The 17,543-nt window shown below is 48.7% G+C and overlaps 3 protein-coding genes across 5 annotated transcripts in view; 2 read left to right on the top strand and 1 right to left on the bottom strand.

The window, feature by feature from the left end:
* Positions 1–4,316, top strand: part of RABEP1 (rabaptin, RAB GTPase binding effector protein 1) — a 45,853-nt gene extending 41,537 nt beyond the window's left edge. Inside the window, exon 18 of one of the 2 annotated variants that reach the window (XM_015646401.3) lies at positions 426–4,316. In XM_015646401.3, coding sequence (XP_015501887.1) covers positions 426–527 — 102 coding nt within the window. In that variant the 3' untranslated portion in view covers positions 528–4,316. The remainder of the gene's footprint in view (positions 1–425) is intronic. The other variant, XM_015646402.3, reaches the window with a different exon arrangement.
* A 188-nt stretch (positions 4,317–4,504) lies between these two features.
* Positions 4,505–14,148, bottom strand: NUP88 (nucleoporin 88). The gene is made up of 17 exons (XM_015646403.1): positions 13,915–14,148; positions 13,262–13,431; positions 12,534–12,659; positions 12,220–12,306; positions 11,420–11,596; positions 10,318–10,501; positions 9,757–9,907; positions 9,046–9,144; positions 8,849–8,939; positions 8,405–8,506; positions 7,347–7,505; positions 6,853–6,978; positions 6,243–6,308; positions 5,933–6,013; positions 5,485–5,611; positions 5,002–5,120; positions 4,505–4,725 (listed from the first exon to the last, which is right to left on the bottom strand). Exons 1-17 carry the CDS (start codon positions 14,146–14,148, stop codon positions 4,662–4,664), a joined length of 2,163 nt encoding a protein of 720 aa, XP_015501889.1. The 3' UTR covers positions 4,505–4,661.
* Positions 14,149–14,222: 74 nt separating this feature from the next.
* On the top strand, positions 14,223–17,519 carry RPAIN (RPA interacting protein). 2 transcript variants are annotated; one of them, XM_015646880.3, is made up of 7 exons: positions 14,227–14,341; positions 14,708–14,887; positions 15,404–15,467; positions 15,945–16,059; positions 16,292–16,355; positions 16,456–16,590; positions 17,307–17,519. In XM_015646880.3, exons 1-7 carry the CDS (start codon positions 14,264–14,266, stop codon positions 17,334–17,336), a joined length of 666 nt encoding a protein of 221 aa, XP_015502366.1. In that variant the 5' UTR covers positions 14,227–14,263; the 3' UTR covers positions 17,337–17,519. The 2 variants fall into 2 exon arrangements, 1 of the variants encoding a protein (XP_015502366.1); XR_001524596.2 differs by lacking the exon at positions 17,307–17,519 and having other exon boundaries at positions 14,223–14,341; positions 15,945–16,048; positions 16,456–16,480.
* Positions 17,520–17,543: the final 24 nt, after the last annotated feature.

Raw genomic sequence — 17,543 nt, 5'->3', positions numbered from 1 at the left:
TCAGCAAATAAGAAATAGCTTAAACTGGGTATCAGCAAAGGAAGGAGTGAACTTGGAAATGGGGTGTTTGCTCCAAGAGCATTTTGGCTGTGATCTCCAGAGGTTCCAAGGCATGTGTTGGGCTGCTCCTTTATGCTTTTTCTGGAGAGGTTTGCTCTGCACATCTCCAGATTTCCAGTACAGTGTTGGTGACTGGACATGAGACAAAACACAGAGTGCTGGTGATGGCTGAAGCCCCCCAGAAATTTGGGCTTTATTGTAAAACCACAACTGCCTCGTGTCTTCCTTCCTCCAGTTCTTGGGTCCAAATTAAGCTTGTGCTCCTTCACACCTTGCATTTCTTCAGGCCCTGATGATGTTGGATCCCCTTGGGGCTGAGCTCTTCCCCCTTTGCTGACTGCAGTGCCTGTGTTGGTTCCCTGCAGGTGCAGCTGGAGAGGATCCGGCAGGCAGATTCCCTGGAGAGAATCCGTGCAATCCTGAACGACACAAAACTGACGGACATTAATCAGCTCCCTGAAACATGACACCCTGATGGGCTCCAAGGCTGCGTCTGGGGTTTTTAACTCATCTTTATAGCAACATTAATTATTATTTAACTCTAACCGAGAGAGCAGAAGACAACAGAGGGCAGCGATGACTTAAGTTTTGTTTCTAGAGGGGAAAAAGGTTTCGTACTGGGCAGGAAGAGATCACAAGGGTGACTTGTAGTGTAGGAAGGAGAACTTTCTAATGGAAACACTAATGAGTGCAGTGTTTCGTGTTCCACTGAGTGGGATCAGTCCTTACATTCTGAAAAACTTCCCTCTTTCAGCCGACTTCGTAACCTAATATAGAGTTTTGGAACATATACCCCTGTCTTTCCCTCTGTCCTTTCCCCCACTACTGTGATCAAAGTAGCTGCTGGAAACTGTATTGTCCCTCCAAAACGTTGAAGAGCAGAGTGGTTGAAGTTTTTCTGTTTGAATAGTCAGTAACAGTATTCAGCTAGCAGAGAGAATGAGGTGTAGAGTATGCTGTATGAATATTTTATATTAAAATATGACTTTATTAGCAGGACACTGGATATTGATCTTATTTCATAACTCAGTACTTTTTTTTTTTAAAACCATTGGCTCTGTGAAGAATCTGAATGCTGCTGAAATGTGGATATGAGTGAGCTGTGTATCTCCTGAACAGGTAAATGCTAGTCCAAAAAAAAAGAACACTGTACTGAGAATTTAATTCCTTGCCATTTTTCTGTTCAATTCAGATACTGAAAGAAAAGCACAAGAAATGCACTGTTTTGTAATCTCTTTTCACAAATGTAATTTAGAATATGGAGCTACAACCAGTTGTATCTCATCTCCTAAAGCTGAGCAGTGCCTGAAATCCCTTCTCTGTGGAAAAAAAACAAAAAAAAAAACCACCAAAAAACCCAAACAAACAAAAAACCCAAGCAGAAAAAAGCTGGTAAAAGTTGTGTGCACTTCTGAGGTGGTGCAGGTGTGCTCTGATCTGGGGGTAGCACCAGGTGTGAAGGCAGGAGCTCTGGGGAAGGTGAGGGCAGGTGCTGAATGAAGCTGTTCCTGACCCCTCTGCTGGGTCAGCCTCGTGTCAGCACACAGGGAATCACTCCCAGCCCCTCCTGGTCAGGGCACAGATGTGCAGGAGCTGCAGGATTGTGCTGCTGCAGCTTGGAGGGAGCAGTGCAGCTCTTTGGTGTCCCTGGAGCTCAGAGGTGGCTCCTGTGCTGTGCCCTGGGTCTGCTCCCACACAGTTAAATTACACTGAGTAATGTGGCAGCAGAGGCAGGAAATTCTTGTGATCACTCAGTTGCCAGGTTTGGGTTTCTTGTTCTATAAATGTCCAGAGGTAACATGAGCATTCCTCCTCCTCCTCCTCCTGTGCTGCTGGAGTTCTGTGCACACAGCTGGACAGATTCCTGAACTGTTGCAGGTGTTGATGATCCTGGTGGCACAAACCCAATCCTTGAACTTTACAACTCAGTTAAAAGGAGGCTGAAGGAGCAGATTCCACTGTCCTAAACTTGTCCTAAACTGGAGTTTTCCCTCCATTCCTTGCTGTTTTTCCTTCACATACTTGGCCTGAGATCTGATGATTTTCTTCATCACCTTCAAAAGTGACAGAAAATGCTCCAAACTGCAATGCACATGACTATGTATTTTAAGTGCTTAGATCCTATTTTTAGCAGTGTATATCCTGCTATTGCATAAAGTCAGAACCAGTGGTTTTGAAGAGGAATGCCTTAAAAACAGCCAAAAAAGCATCATACAAGCTCAATTCCCTGCCACTCATTACAAGAATTAAAGCATTTTATTCACCCTAGCAATTAATTCCCTTCATAATCCTGACACCCCAAATTAATTTTTCCCACCTTAGTAATGACTAACAGGTGGCAGAGCTGTCATGTCTAGAGCTGACACTTACTTTCACATAAAGGTGATGTTGAAGTGTGGCTTGAGTCTTATTTGGCTATTACCAGATTAGGAATTTTTTACCCTTTCTCATTATTTGCTGAACTGTGGGTGACAGCAGCCAGGTCCTGATGCATAAATCCAGGACCAGGTTTTCATTCCATTTTCCAGTGGCTGGGTAGACTTTGGAGACAAAACTACAGGCCTTTAGTAGGAGCTGCAGAACAGAAAAGAAAGCTTTTTATTCTGTTCCCACCCTCCCTTGCCAAAAACTAATGTGTAACTGGTTATGGGTTAGTTCCTGTAACTGGTGCCTACTTCACCTGTGCAGGAGGTGTAAAGAAGCCTCTTCTATGGCAAAACTACACCACATCCTGTACCCTCTTCAGCAAGCTGAGCACTTGAGGAACTGCACCTTGAAGTCTTTCACTGTAAAATATTTTTTGGTTGTGTTTCTGGATGGTCCCAGTGTGTGAAGCAGCAGGGGAAGGGGTTGTTCTTGGCCTTCCAGCATCCCTTCCTGGTGCCTGTGTCTGGCCTGTTCTCAGCAGCCCTGTCTGCTCTGAACACCCCTGGCTGTGCTGGCTCAGAGCACTGCAGGAGCTCCAGCTCTGGGTGGCTTTTCCTTGGTGTGTTTTTCTGGCTCATGGGCACAGCTTTCCCCAGGTGTGCTGGTGTCAGGGTGAGGTCATGGCTGTGGCCTGGCAGGAAGGGGGCAAGTGGGCCAAGTGCTTTGTGCTCCTTGGTGGCCCTGGGGCCAGTGAAGCTGTTTCTGCAGGCCTGGGGGGTGTGCACTGTGTGCTCTTGCTCGTTTGTGAACCAGGCACTGCACAAGTCCCTGGAGGAACTTTGCTGTGGAGATGGGCAGGCAGTTCTTGCATGGTTGTTTTTCCTTCTCACCACCCTGTTCCATCAGGCACCCGAACACCTGTGCTCCTGTCACTACCAGCTGTGACTGTGTTAGTGTTGGAATACGAGTCCCCTTTTTTCACCAACTGCTGTAATGTCAGATTTTTAAACAATTCCATTTGAGATTGGAACCCTGGCTGTTCACAGAAGTGGTGGGAGATGTGCTCCCTGCAAACTGCTGTCCCTCCTGGGGAAGGACAGCAAAGCTTCAGCAGCAGCAGCTGAGCTTCTGCTGAACTCAGACTTAAAGGGGCCTTGAAAAGCAAAACAAGACAGTGTGTGCCAAATTTGCAGAGCAGATTTAAGAGACTGTAAATGTAGGAAAAGCTCTTGGTGTAGATACTCACTGGACGATGGATTCTGGTGTTACTGCTCATGAACATGAGAAAACAAATGCTCTTCCTTCCAGTTCTGGGTGTTGTGGAGCATGGCTGGGGCCGGGGTGGGTTCTCCTGTCTCAGGCAGTGTCACCTGCTCAGCTGTGACAGGGGCTGAGCTGTTGGTGGAGGCTGTAGCAGGGCCCAGATGGAGTTCTGTCTGCATTCCTGTACCTGTATAGTCTTAACATGTACAAAGTGTTTTTGCAGCATGTCTGGTACCCGGTCCCTCCCCAGCACTGCCCCGCCCGCCCTGCTGTGCCACGTTTTAGCAGTGCAGTAACTCCTGTCCCCCCTGAGCTTCACCACGGCGCCTTTTCCAAGGGCAGGGGGGAGGGACAACAATTCCTTCTTGTCCACTAGAGTCTGGCTACAGCAGAGACTGAATTGGCCTTGTCATGGCAAGAAGGACTCCAGAGCCATCTTTTGCAAAAGGCAAACAGTGTTTGGAAGTCAATACTGCATTCCAGTGAGCCAAGCCATTGGTGTCCTGTGCAATCGTGGGTGTAGAATTCTGCTGTCTCCAGGATTCCAGTGTAACCATTTGTTAACTGTACTGAAGGTGTGTCCTTTATGGAGAAAGTGTTCCAAATTAAAAAAAGCTGCTGAAGTGTGTGTGTGCACGGCTCTGGTCTTTCTCCTCTGCCTCCCACCAGATTCCCCCTGGGATGGAGCAAGGGTGGGAGCTTATCCCAGGATAATCCCCCACTCCTGAGGTAGCTGCATTACCCTCTAACACCCCGAATGTAAAACACCTGCAGCACATCCCCTTCCCATGAGAACAACAAAAACCACAGCAGGTGAGGAGTCATATCAAAAGTATTTTATTTCACAGTTCTTTACAAAATAATAAGTAAAAGGTGTATTGTTCAACATACAAATGGTAAATATACAAGGGGGAATACCAGGGACAGGTAAGCTCATCCAGCCTTGGTGCAGGGCCCTCTCCAGGGACACATCAGAAGTTCACATGGCTCCTGATGTCATTGATCTGTTTCACCATCTCCCGGATGTGTTCTCCCCTTCAGGAAAAAATAACCCAAGTCAAAATGCTGCAGGTCCCATCTGCACAGAGCTAAGCAGGAAGGGAAACACTTCAGGTGGTAGAAGCAGGGACTGGGAGCAGTGCCTCTCATCCCAGGCTGGATTACAGCCCTGGGATCCTGGGGCAAAAAGCCCTTCCATTTATCTGCCTCAAGTGAAGCATCCCTGTCCCCCAACCCCTCCTGCAGCACGGCCTAAGTGACACTGGGACACCTGAAGCCAGGTTCTTCAGGAGGAGCCCAGCTTGCACTTACTCCTCTCTCAGGACAGCCTGGATGCACTTGCTCTGGTAGGCACTGAGGCTGATGCTGGGTTTGCGGGGGCTTCGCCCCTTCTCCATCTGTTTCTGTTGGTATTCCTTTTTCATTTTCACCTGGGGGTTGAGGAGAAAAGAGAAGGCCCCAGTCAGTGCTGGTCCTGCCTGTCACAGTGGAAGCTTGTTAATTACAGACTGATGTGATGTACTGCAATTAATTGGTTCTTTCTGGGTTCAAATCTGTCTGCTTTTGCATTTCCCACAAAGAGAAGAAATGTCCCTGTCAGGCTGAGGAAGGGGGAGATCTCTGAGGGCTTACAGTGTGTGCAAAGGTTCTGTCTGTATTTCCAGCAAGGGCCCAAAGCCCCTTTAATACACTGCTGCTAATTAACACAAGTACAGCATCACTTAATGGCAGGACTCGTCTGTCAGCACTGAGGAGCTGTCAGTAACCTCCCAGCCCGGTCATTCCTCCTCTCACCTGTCTGATAGCATTGCTCAGGTGCTGCAGCTGGTCATGGATTGTCTGCAGTTCCTTCTTCATATCTTTTTCAGTGTCAGATAGAACAGGAAGCTGAGAGTGGAAACTCCGAAGGACTTTCTTCATCCTTGGAAAGCAAGAAACGTCTCTGAGTTAACTTCCCTGGTACCCAGCTCTGCTCAAACACCTTCAGCCTGGCTTTGGCCATGCTTCCCAAGTCCCAGGGGCTTCACCTTCCCCTTCCAACTGGTCTCAGGTGGCATTTCTGAGCCTGGGGCTGGCTCAGGCCTACAGACAGATCACACCAGGCCCCAGCACAGGGAATTTCAGCAGCCCAGTCTTGTAACAACCCAGTGCAACAGCTCCTGCCCACTCTGTTCTACCACACCTGCAAACTTTGTTCAACATCAGGTGCTGTGAGGTGAAACAGAGCCCTGTGTGCACTCACCTGTTCATGATGTCTTCTTGCTTCTCTTTGGCTTCCTCGTACTTGTCAGCCAAGCGCTCGGCCATTTCCCGCAAGCTTTTCCTTAAGGCAAGGGAGAAAGGGATCCTTACTTCAGGCTGACACACAGGACATGACAGGGTGTGGAAACAGGACAAGGAAGCTGAAGAAGCCATCTGGAGGAGGGAGCAAACCTACAGGCTTCATTGTGGCTGGGAATGCCTTCACTTGTCAGCTGTTTGACACAGGGCCTTGTCCAAACCACCACAGGTGCCTCATTCCTGAGGTTTGAATTGATAAAGGCTCTACTCACCTCTCCTCTCGACAGTAATTCAGATCTTCCAGTTGTTTCTTTTTCTGTCCCCACAGCAGCTTCACTCTGAAGTAAACACATACAAAAAAATATTAAAAATCAAACCATCTGCAACCAGGTCAATCAGGATTTACACCACACAGAAAATGCTGGGAGTGGGAAGAGCTAAAGACACTGAAAAAGCGGCAGTGGTGAGAAAAAACTCCCATTTTGTCCTAACTGTGTAGTGTAAATAACTGACTATGATTTGAAGTAGCAGAGACTTAAGGCAATTTTCCTTTGTCAGGATTAGTGCTGAGGTCAGATTTCCTGCCACCCACAGGCCCAGACAGGCACACAACACCATGAGGAAAGTATTTCATGTGTGTGTGTACCATTTTCTTTGTTCCCCTATGAGCCACTACAGACATTAACTATTAAATTCACCCCTGCTTTTTCTGGTAACTCAGTTTTAAGTTCTGGTATTCATCATGAGTTTTACATTTAGTAAAATGTAAAACTCATTCACCAGGATTACACCCTCCACAGAGGAGGGTGGGTGCTCAGGACTTAGTGCTGCTGTGTCACAGAGACATTGGCCAGTGCATTTTTATGAAGAGTTTTGCATTACCTTTGCTGAATTTCCTCTTTTGCCAGGTCCTGTTTCAGTATATATTCCTCTCTGAACACCTGGGTGGCTCTGCTGAGGAGCTGAAGGCATTCTTCAGGGGGAGGAGCAGCATCTTTATCTGCAGATCTTAAGATTGAGATTTTTGCAATCTTACTAACATGTTGAAAGTGAGGGATTACAATGAAATCCATTTGCTAGATTTTTTTCTTAGATGAGAAAATCCCAAGGCAGCTTAAGATACTCCAAACCCAATGGGCCAAGCAATGAGAACCTCATCAGCTGAAGACACCCCTACTTGGAGCAGGAGACTGGAGCCAGGTGATCTCCCCAGCCTGTACCATCACTGCACTGGATGCCATCCCCACAGGGACCAGGAGCTGTGCCCCAGCACTGCCACACCCAAGGCAATGTGCAGTTCAATCCAGAGCTGGCCAACACCCACTGCTCCCAAGTGTTCCCACTTCAGGTGCCCCAGGAAAACACATTTTGCTTACTTGAGGTGCAGGGGGTTGGCAGAGCTGCGCTGCAGGATGCCCTGGATGTGCTTCTCAAAGGAATGCTCTGACTCAGCCACGATGCGCAGGGGGGACACGGCCAGGTCCTTGTCCTCCCTGGTGCACAGCAGGGGAGGGGAGGCAGGATGGACAGTGCTTCTACCACACAACAGCACAAGGGAGAACACAGTCAGAGCACTCAAACTGAAACCAGCTCAGAGCTTAACTGCTACTGGAAGTGAGGAACTCCTCCACTGTGCAATTCCTGTGTTACTGCAGGGGGTTCTAAAAGCACCTGTTTTATGTGGTAAATCCAGCCCCAGCAGGGCAGGTAAAGCTCACATCCCCACACCTGTTTGGTCATGGCTCAAACTAGCAAGAATTATAAATATCCTTTGGCTTAAGGAGAAGAAAGTTCCAGAACAAGGCAGGCAGGCACTGGAACAGCAGCATAACCTTCTTCACAAAGCACCCCGCTCAGTCACTGCCCACCTGTGTCGTAACAGTGAAATAAATAAAAGATCTATAGGAGAACCTGCTGTTAACACTGGCTCTGCTGATGGTACCTCTCCTGCCTTAAACAGTGCCCTGCAGAAATAAGCTAAAAATAGTGTCATCCCCTCAAGGTGTTCATTTCATTGTGCAAATGCACATTTACACCATGCTGTATCTTTGCCACCGCCTCCAAAGAAGGTAACTGGAAGCACAAACTAAAATCCTACTTCTTTTTTCCCCCCTTCATGCACATATAACCTCAGCTACACATTAACAATATCCACACCACTGTAAAACCTCAACAGTAACATCAAGAACATTTTTTTGTCCTAATACTCACTCAGTATTAATTATAATTAATTAATTACATCCCCTACAAACTCCTTATCAGCAGTAGGTAACTACTACAGTAACACATTAGTACTCAGCCAGGGAGTGCTCAGAAAGCAAAACTTCACTGTGTGTCCTAAGAGGTGCAGAAGTCTGGGGTGAAACAATCAAAGAGTAATTGAAAAATAGGAATATCCTTTTTTGGTCCTTTCCTTCAACTGAGAACCACGTACAAGAGAGGCCTTGTAATGCACTCGTAGGTGTTGGTGATGCAAATCATTGTGGGCCCCAGGATATCAGAAACGATCCAAAATCCTCTAATTGGAGCAGGCTGCCTGAAGGGAAGAACACAAAAATTACCCAGTCAGGAAAGCTCTTTGTTCCTGAAGTTGTTCATGTTCACTCTTTTGGAAATGCTCCAAGATCAGGTAAAGGGAAGTGATAATTTCTGCTGGTCTGCCAGGTGATTTTCAGATGGTAACACAAGAACTTAAGCTACTACCCTAACTGAGCAGTAAGAAACCTGATATACAGATTGCTTAGTTGTATTGTTTGAAATCTTTTGAACTTACTTGATTACTTTAATGGCAAGAATGCAGCACAAGATGACAAATCATAAATATTTTCCATAGCAAGTCCCTGGTTTGAAAGCAACTGAGAAAGGTTTTGTTTTTTACCTGCATGGCAGTGGTTTTGTACAAAGAATATGTTCAACAAAGCACTTCTGTTCTGCTCCCAGCTCTTGTAAACTGTCTTTGTCTTCCTCATCTACAAGGAGACATGTCAGGATGCATCAGATCCACTTTGCAGGGTGAGGGATTCAGTAAGCCTGTTACTGGCAGACATTCATCTGTTCCTCACTTCCCTCACTCACCTGAACCAAGGAATTTGTGCAGTTTATTGATCCATGTCAAGCCCACGCTGTGGACACCAGCTTCATGTGTGCAGTGGTATCTAGAGGGACATTTGGGATCTGAAATTGAAGTAGAAAAATGTAAGAGATAGTACTTAACTGAGAAAAACTCACCCTTCACACCTGCACTGCTGATCCTGTGTATCAACTTAGTGTCCAGTCAGCTTTAACATCTTAGTGTAAGTACCAGAAACAGAGCTACGTGTGTTACAGTCTAAAATACTGATGAGTTGTTTTGAACCCTTCCTATCACACCACATCTGCATCAGTCAGACAGGTTTTCAATGGCAGAGTATTAAAACTAGCAGACCAGCACTCTGACAAGCTGCTTGTTCCCAAAAACATTGTCCTGCCTCCAATTCCATGGGATAAGCAGGTCCTTGCCTCAGGATCCCACTCCCCACAGCATTCCCTCATACTCACAGGTCAGCACAGATGCAGAAACTTCTACTTTATAACCCTCAGATGACAGGATTTAGTACTGACCATGTGTAATCTGCCCTTGAGCCAACACTGGAAGCCCTCCCAGGCTTGCCCCTTCCACACCTTTATTGAGGGCATCAGGCAAATCCTTACTCTAATCCCCCTGTTTGTCTGACACCGATGAGATCGTGCAAATAACTGGGTCCTAAATGCATGGAACAAAAAGCTACAACTGAACAGCAACCCCACCTCTGTGCAGCTTGATTGGGCAAGAGAAGTCAGACTCCACAGGATCCTCTTCATCTCCTGTTGCCAGTTTCAGTGCAAGCTCCAGCTCAACACATTCAAACACGTACAGGGAAGGAATAAGATCGGATCTTGGGTCCCAGGACTTTTCTGACTATAAAAAGCATTGAATTCTTATGTGGGACATCATTTAAATAGGAATGCCAACATAAGCAGCATCAAGAAAGAGTTACAAGTTTTAATTGTCAAGGAACATAGGTTCAAGTTTACTTTAAAAAAATTAACTCAAACCCAGGGTTTCTTAGAAAATCCTTCTTAAATTAGATCACAGATAAATTTGATCAAAAAGTGATCTAATGTCAGGGTACACAGGACTGAGATTTAAAATAAAAGTGTCAGGGAGCCACAGGGACTGGCTGAAACAGGAGAAAGACTCACTACCTCATTCCAAAAGAATGCAGCTTTGGCACTTGGCACACACTTTCAGGCATCCTGCCACCTTGCAGCCAGGAACTTAAAGAAACAGAAATGCCTACAGAAATAAACCAAACCAAGACAAGGTACCTGCTCATCATCCTCTTCTCCATCCAGCACCACGCAGTGGTAGAGCATTCCTGACTCAGTGGCAATGACCAGGATGTTTGGAACACAGGGCAGGCACAGCACGGCGCAGGCGTCGTAGCCGTAGTTGTCCTCAGCAGCCGGGTGCATGGGCAGGGGGCCCAGCAGCTTCCCGAGGCTGCCAGTGCTGCAAGGAAGATGGATTTGTTCTCAGCACCAGCTCTGCAAGGGGACTTCCCATGGCTGTCAAACAATGGCTTGGAGTTCTAAGTCCCATTAGGTTTCTCCAGATTACAAGTCTGACCTGCAGCTCCTTGGTGGAGATCTCAGAGGGGAAATTGGAGCTCATTTTATTATATTTTATGCCTTGAAAGCAACCAAATCACTGCAAAAATTCACCAGGAAACATTTTCATATGAGAACACAAAGTACTCATGGAAAGCTCAGGTTAATGATTACTCATAGTTTCTTGCACTTCAAGAAAGCAGCATTTTGTGTTGTGGCATTTCTTTGGGCAGAACTTCAGATGGACTAAGGCCATCTCACTGCCTGCAGACAGATCTGCTCAGTGCAGAGGCACAAAGTGCTGTTTCTAACCCAAGTACCACACTCTTTAATATTCAGCTGCAGAAGATTTACTTTGTAAGTGTTGCACCATCTTCTGTTTTCTAAAATAATACCTTCCTGTATCATGTCTGTATTTTTGATTAATCATCCTCACTTTCCATTGCTCTTTAAATATTTCTTTTCTGAGGATGCCCCTGGCTCAGTGAGCCTCATCCAAAGCTAAGGATGTCCGTGCTGTGAACTGAAGGCCACAAAATACACTGAACAGCCTTAGACCCACTCATCTTTTTACAGCCCTGTGTCTTCCTATCAGATAGCAGATGGTAAATAATGCACAGTGCATTCTGAGCAGTAGAAGCTGCACCCATAATGTCTGGATGAGAAAGGACAACGCCCTGTTTTTGGATTCCAGTCTATCAGCACTGCCACAGAGACAGAACAGGCTGCAACAAACTCAGCCCAGCATCCCTCACAGAGTCCCAGCCAAGCACTGGATAAACATCCAAGCACGCTGTGAGGCCTGAGGGTAAGACCCTACCTCTGGAGCAGGCTGATGTAGGTGAGGAAGGTCTCTCCATTCTCGTACAGGATGTACAGGGGGTAGCCCAGCACCTCCTCGCTGCCGCGCTGGCCCAGGATGTGCTTTGGCACCGGCACCTGCGGCCCGAAGTCAAAGGCCACGGCCGTCTCCCCCAGGGACGCTGTGTAGGCTCTCCTGGGACAGGGCAGAACGAGCTGGGGTCAGCAAAGACTGAGAGCACAATGTTTAACCTGGTCCTGAGGGATGTGCTGCCAAATTCCTGCCAAACCCCCACCCAGCAGAGCCAGCAACAAACGTGTGTGGCACCCTTCTCATGGCACATGGGTTCTGCAGTGTCCCCACGGCTTCAGAGGATACAAGAGGTGCTCTGGTACTACCTGTGAGGCACAGCACCCTGTGGTGCAAGATTTCCCTTTCCAACCAGGTCAAGAGGGAAATAAAAAGATAATCTAACCCCCTTCTTAACCCCATCTGAAAGTCAATGTGTGTTTTTCAAACTGCTACTCTGACAAACACTTGACTAGAGTTTATCACCACTTTGTTTTGGAATGATGGGAGAAAGGAGAGGAAATGCAAGAGGAAAATGGGAGAGAAAAAGGGAAAAAGAGAAAAAGAGGAGAATGAAAGTGAAGGAGAGGGAAAAGTGTAGGTACTCTGCTATGAAGAAGATAATATAATATATACTACTGTAGAATTTGCATCAGATTTTCAGGCCTATTTATCACTTATTCATTAAAAACACAACTAAGAATACTGAGCTTATTCTGCAAAAGCATTTCAAAATACAAGAAGCCAACCCTGTTTTGATTGTAAGAGTCTCCTCCTCGGTGTCCGAAAGCACAATCACTTTGATGGGTGTCTGAGGCACCTTCAGACTGTAAAACCTGGGGGAAAGAAACAGCAGCCATGTTCATTCTGCTGGCAGTGCTGCACATTCCCTGCTGAGCCAGGAACATCAGCCACTCTCAGTCAGAAATTCCTCCCATCCTATTTTTTTATTGCTAACTCTGGTGAAAATGGCAGGATGCAAATACCAAGTGACAAATTAACACTGGACATGACAAAAAAAAAAAAATGCAATTCTGATAAATCAGCCACAAATGGGGTTTACCTTATGGTGTTATCTGATGTCAAGAGCACAATGTGGGGCTCCAAGGTGTCACAGGGGTACCAGGCTGCATGCTTCAAAGTCAGGGATGTGGAGCTGGTGAAGAACCGTTCTGCAATAGGAATGGTGCTGGAATACAAATCAGAAATTTGCACTGTGACCAGAAACACACAAGCTACTTCTAAAGGGAAGTGGGGGCAAGAAGAGCTAGAGACACAATAAAAAGGTTTCAAAGTTTTTGTTAGTACTATTCTTAAGGTTGGAGAGGCAGCTTTATCTTGAAGCCCTCTGTTATTTCCCCCCAAACATCTGCTTTTAGCTTCCACAGCTGAAAGATCCCAGAGAAGCTGCCCCATCTCTGGAAGTGTCCAAGACCAGGTTGAGCAGGGCTCAGAGCAACTTGGTCTGGTGGAAAAAGTCCCTGTCCATGGCAGGAGTTGGAACTTGCTGGACTTTAAGGTCTCTTCCAACCCAAACCATTCCATGATTGTGAGAGGCCAGAGAATACTAGAGGAGCATCTTGCTCCTCAGCAATTGCAACAAGTTTAGAAGGTCACTTGACAAGCAGCAAGCATTTGAGCCAAAATAATTTCATGTGACTGCCCCACAACCCCAGTACAACGTGTCCCTTCCACCAGTGTCTTCTGGATCTGCCTAATCCCAAGAAAGGGAGGCTGTGGAGGAAGAGTGGCAGGACAAGGTTATCATTAACCACCTGAGATCTCACGCACCTACAGTTCACCGTGGATTTCCCACCTTCAAACTCGGAATTCTTGCCCCAACGTTTGGGCAGCTCCAGCACCATGAGCCCCTTGGTACCAATGAGCGCCACATGATGCTGGGCAGGGCTCAGCAGCGTCTGGTGCACGTCGAAAAGGGGCGGGTTTATGCACAGAAGGGTCTGAAAACGGAAATGTTACAGGGAAGCACGAGCCATTCAAAGCACTCAGGGAAGTACAGCTCATCTTTATTTGGAGATGGTGATTGGAACGAGGAACAACCCGGCTCCAGGGCACAAAGCAGTGGGTTCCTTGGGGAAAGACAGCCCAGGGCGGGCTGAGGGATGATGAACGGCCCAGGGGCCGACTAGGAACAGATCCCCTCAACCATGGGGTCTGTGTCCACCATGGCCCTCCTTCACTCACACCTCGCATCCCTCCACATCCCCTCACGTCCCGCTCATCCCCCTCAGCCCGCATCACACCCCTCTTCCCGCACGGTCCGCCCAGCCCCTCCCTACACGACCCCTTATCCTCTCACACCCCAAACGCCCCCACCCCTGGCCCCCTCCCTTCCTTGTCCCCCGACGGGCTCCCTCACACCGCCCGCCCCAGCCCCTGCTCCCCTCAGTTCCTCCCCCACTCCCACACGGCGCGGGCCGCACCTGGTAGCGGCTGAGCGCGGCGGGGTCGGTTCCGCCGAGGCGGCGCAGGCCGATGGCGAGCAGGGCGGCGGCGGGCCCGTCCCAGAGCAGCAGGTCGGTGCCCAGCCCGCACAGGAGGTCGCGGAGCCGCGGCGGGCGGGGGGCGGCGGGCGCGCGCTCGCGGAGGCGGCCGAAGAGCGCGTGCTGCGGCAGCGCCGCGCGCCACTGCTCCGCCGGGCCGCACTCGGCCGCCATCGCCCCGCGCGCCGCCGCCCTGACGTCACCGCCCGCTCGGCCAATCGGCGCCTCCGCCCGCGGACTACATTTCCCGGCGTGCCCCGCGGTCCCGGCGCGCTGCGGGCTCGGCGCGATGGAGGCGCCGGTGCAGCGGCACCGAGCGCGGTACAAGAGCCCGGGCGGGCCGCCCTGGAGGGAGACGTACCGCAGGGTGAGCGGGGAGCCGGCTGGGATGGGGGGACATGGGCTCGCTCTTTCTTTGGACCCCAATTTGGCCTTCCCGGAGCTGCTCGCTGGGGCGGGTGAACCGCGCCCCATCCGAAACTCTCCCGACCCCGTCCCGAACTCCCTCCGTGAGCGCTCAGCGTTGCCCCGGCTGGCGATTGTCCTCCAAGTCCCCTCTAGCTCCTCCGGGCCATGGCCGGCCCCGCTGTCTGCCCCCGGGGCTTCTCCCCGTGTCTCCCCTCAGGGATTCCCGGTTCTCTGGGACCTCCCCCGCCGTGTCTCACCCCCGGCATCCCCCCGGGTCCCGCCCGAGCCGGCGCTGACGGCCCCGGGCGCTCTCCCCTCTCCGCAGCGCTGCATGGAGCGGCTGAGGAGCAGCCGGGCCAAGCTGCTGGACCGGTACCGCCAGGCCGGGGACGGGGCCTGTGGGGCGGCCCCGGGCGCGCTGCTGGTGCAGGAGGTGATGGAGCAGGAGTGGCAGGAGCTGCGGGACAGGCTGCCCGGCCTCCGCGGAGATCAGCCCATGGAGCAGGTCAGTGCTGGTCCCCACCATCAACACCACCCGTGTCATACAGGAGTGCCAAATACATCTCCCTGCGGCTCTCGCTTCCAGTGAGAAGCTGATAAAACTCGGGAGCTTCAGGGTTTACTGGTTCTATAGCTCAGGCAGGGTGTTGAGCTGTGAAAGTACCTTTAGGCATGAGTGGGGAAATGCTTTATTTCCTTCACAAAAAGCTTATGGATCACAGCAGAGGGTTGGTTCCTTCCTCTGTGCTTTTTATAGCTGGCCTGTCACTTCCCTCCTCGGAGTATGGGAATGAAACCTGAATGTCTTAAAAAGCAAGTTCTTGGACAGGCTGTGGTTGGATCAGTTCTGGCTGGCTCTGCACTTGTGTTTACAGTACAGGTTGCTTCCCACAGTGCATGGGTTTGCAAATATCGGGATTTACTAGACAGGAGAATAAGAGTGAATTTATGTTGCTCAGTCAGGTGCTGGAAGTGAGAAAGTGGCTGGAATGGGAGGATCACTGACTGATTCACCTTTCAGATGCTGGAGGACCCTGATGAACTGGCAGTGCTGGAAGAGATCCAACAAGAACTGATCTTGCAAGGTAAGATCTTTACACATCTTCTGACTCCTATTTGATGGGTAAAATTCCTGACTTCCTAGTACTGCAGTACAGCTGAGGCTGCACTCCTTGGTTCTTACAAACCACATGATAGAGGGGAAGAGCCTCCTTAGAAATCTCGGTGTTGAGGCTTTAAGGTATTGAGACATCACAGTTTAAAGAGTTTAAGTGGTGTTCTAAGGTCTGTGAGAGAGGCTAGAGAAGCAGGACTGGAACAGGACTTTATAAATCAATTCAGAATTTTTCTAAAGTGCTGATCACAAAGTAGAAAGGCTCATGAGAGATCAGCTGAGCCACAGAAAAAACAGGGTTAGCAGGAATGACTTCACCAAGTGTAAAAACCTGACTCAAAGGAATAAAAGTTCTTAGAAACTCGCATCCAGCCCAGCCTGCACCTGCCCAGCAGCTTTGCTGTGGTGCCCAGGCAAGCCCTGAGGGTGTTTTGCTGTGCTGTTGCAGAGCAGTCGGTTATCGAGGAGTACGAGCGGAGCCTGCGCTTCGATGAGGAATGTCTCAACGCCATGCTCGACAGCCTGGATGCCACTGACAGGGTCATCTGCCCAGTATGTAGGAAGTAAGAAAGCCCTTGGCATTGAAATCGGATTCTCCACTCTCCTACAGCAGTCTGGGCTTAGAAATGTGCAGAGAGAAGCTGCTGTTCATTTCAACAAACTAAAAAAGCCTCAGCAATGATCTAAATCTAATGAGGGGGGAGTGGTGGGAGGGTTTGGGTTATTTATTTTTTTTTTTTGCTAAAATCTTCCCTTGTTCTGGGTGTCAGGATGCTCACTGTTTGCTCTTCCCAGGAATAACCTGACTGTGAAGGCTCACTTGGTTTGTTGCCAGTGTGGGTTGTACATCAGCACACAGGTAAGCTGCACTGTGACATGCTGTGTGTGGCATCTCTGCTGCTGCAGAGGCAGCTTTGACAGACACAAACTTTAGCTGACTTTTAATCAATTGTTCCCAGAACATGACAGAAGGGAAGCTTCGGTCACTGCTGGAAAGCACTTTGACAGAGCACAGTCAGAGGTGCCTGCACAGCCCTGAGTTCACAGTCACCAGTGGCATGGAGGAGGAAGCCAGTCTGCTCATGAGCTGCCCGGTGAGCTTAAATGTCAGGTTCCTGGAAAGGATCCCTGCTTGGATCCATATCTCAGTTACATGGGCAGAAAACACAAGTCTGTTGATCCCTGGGGTTTGTGTGGCTGTTTTTTCACAAAATTCCTTGAAAATGGCTTTACCTTTGACCACCAGCAACTGCTGAAGTTCCAAAGTGCACACCTTTAACTGCTGGATTAGGGAATCTTTCAAGGACCTGCCAAATTTAGTGCCCTAACTTTAGCCAACACCTTCTAAGTCTTGTGTGCACCATCTGTTCAGTAAGTGGTTTGTGAAGAAAAGTTTTAAAAATAACCTGTTTAAGCCTCCTCAAAAACTTCATCCAGGTGTCTCAGAGAACATCCAGCAGCCCTCTGGATCAAACTAGAGCTGCTGCTTGCTTTGCTATGTAAAACCGGTGTGAGGAGTGTCAGGGGCAGAGCATTTCAGATAGAGCCATGGACTTAAGTTGGAAAAGACCCCTAAGATTAAGTCCAGCCATCCCCCCAGCACTGCCAAGGCCATAAGTAAGCAATGTCACACATGTACATGTCTTTTGAATCTCTCCAGGGATGGTGACTCCACTACCCTGAGCAGTCTCTGCCAGTGCTCAACAACTCTTTACTGAATTTTTTTCCCCAATCAATTTTTTTTTCCTGTTCAAATAGTTTTGAACTTGATACATTAACACAGCTTCTCTGTTCAACCTTTTCTGTGAAGGTCTGTGACTCCTGGATGATTCTCCTCTAAGGTGACTCAACTGCTGCTTTACTTCTGGAAGATTTCAATACTAAACTTCACCCAGAGCTGCTATGACTCTTGTGTACATACTTCTAACTGCTGTGTCAGAAAGACACTTCAAAAGGCAGTGGTACTGCCTTGATCTGCACTTTTAATCACACAGGACATTTTGAAATAAATATATTTCGTTTACTTCGGCCTTGGTGTTGTCTTTAA

Source organism: Parus major, chromosome 19 (genome assembly GCF_001522545.3).
Source record: "Parus major isolate Abel chromosome 19, Parus_major1.1, whole genome shotgun sequence".
NCBI lineage: Eukaryota > Metazoa > Chordata > Aves > Passeriformes > Paridae > Parus > Parus major.
The sequence above is the reverse complement of the archived record's forward strand: the minus strand, read 5'-3'. Positions and strand labels throughout refer to the sequence as shown.

Bases quoted from the DNA above. Each gene is read 5' to 3' on its own strand.
- NUP88 (XM_015646403.1), bottom strand. From the start codon at position 14,148: ATGGCGGCCGAGTGCGGCCCGGCGGAGCAGTGGCGCGCGGCGCTGCCG. The intron at 6,979-7,346 runs GTAAGCAAAATG...CTCAATCTTAAG, and splicing joins GCCAACCCCCTGCACCTCAA to ATCTGCAGATAAAGATGCTG. The intron at 5,612-5,932 runs GTGAGTGCACAC...TTGCTTTCCAAG, and splicing joins CAAGAAGACATCATGAACAG to GATGAAGAAAGTCCTTCGGA.
- RPAIN (XM_015646880.3), top strand. From the start codon at position 14,264: ATGGAGGCGCCGGTGCAGCGGCACCGAGCGCGGTACAAGAGCCCGGGC. The intron at 15,468-15,944 runs GTAAGATCTTTA...GTGCTGTTGCAG, and splicing joins ACAAGAACTGATCTTGCAAG to AGCAGTCGGTTATCGAGGAG. The intron at 16,591-17,306 runs GTGAGCTTAAAT...TTTTCTGTGAAG, and splicing joins GTCTGCTCATGAGCTGCCCG to GTCTGTGACTCCTGGATGAT.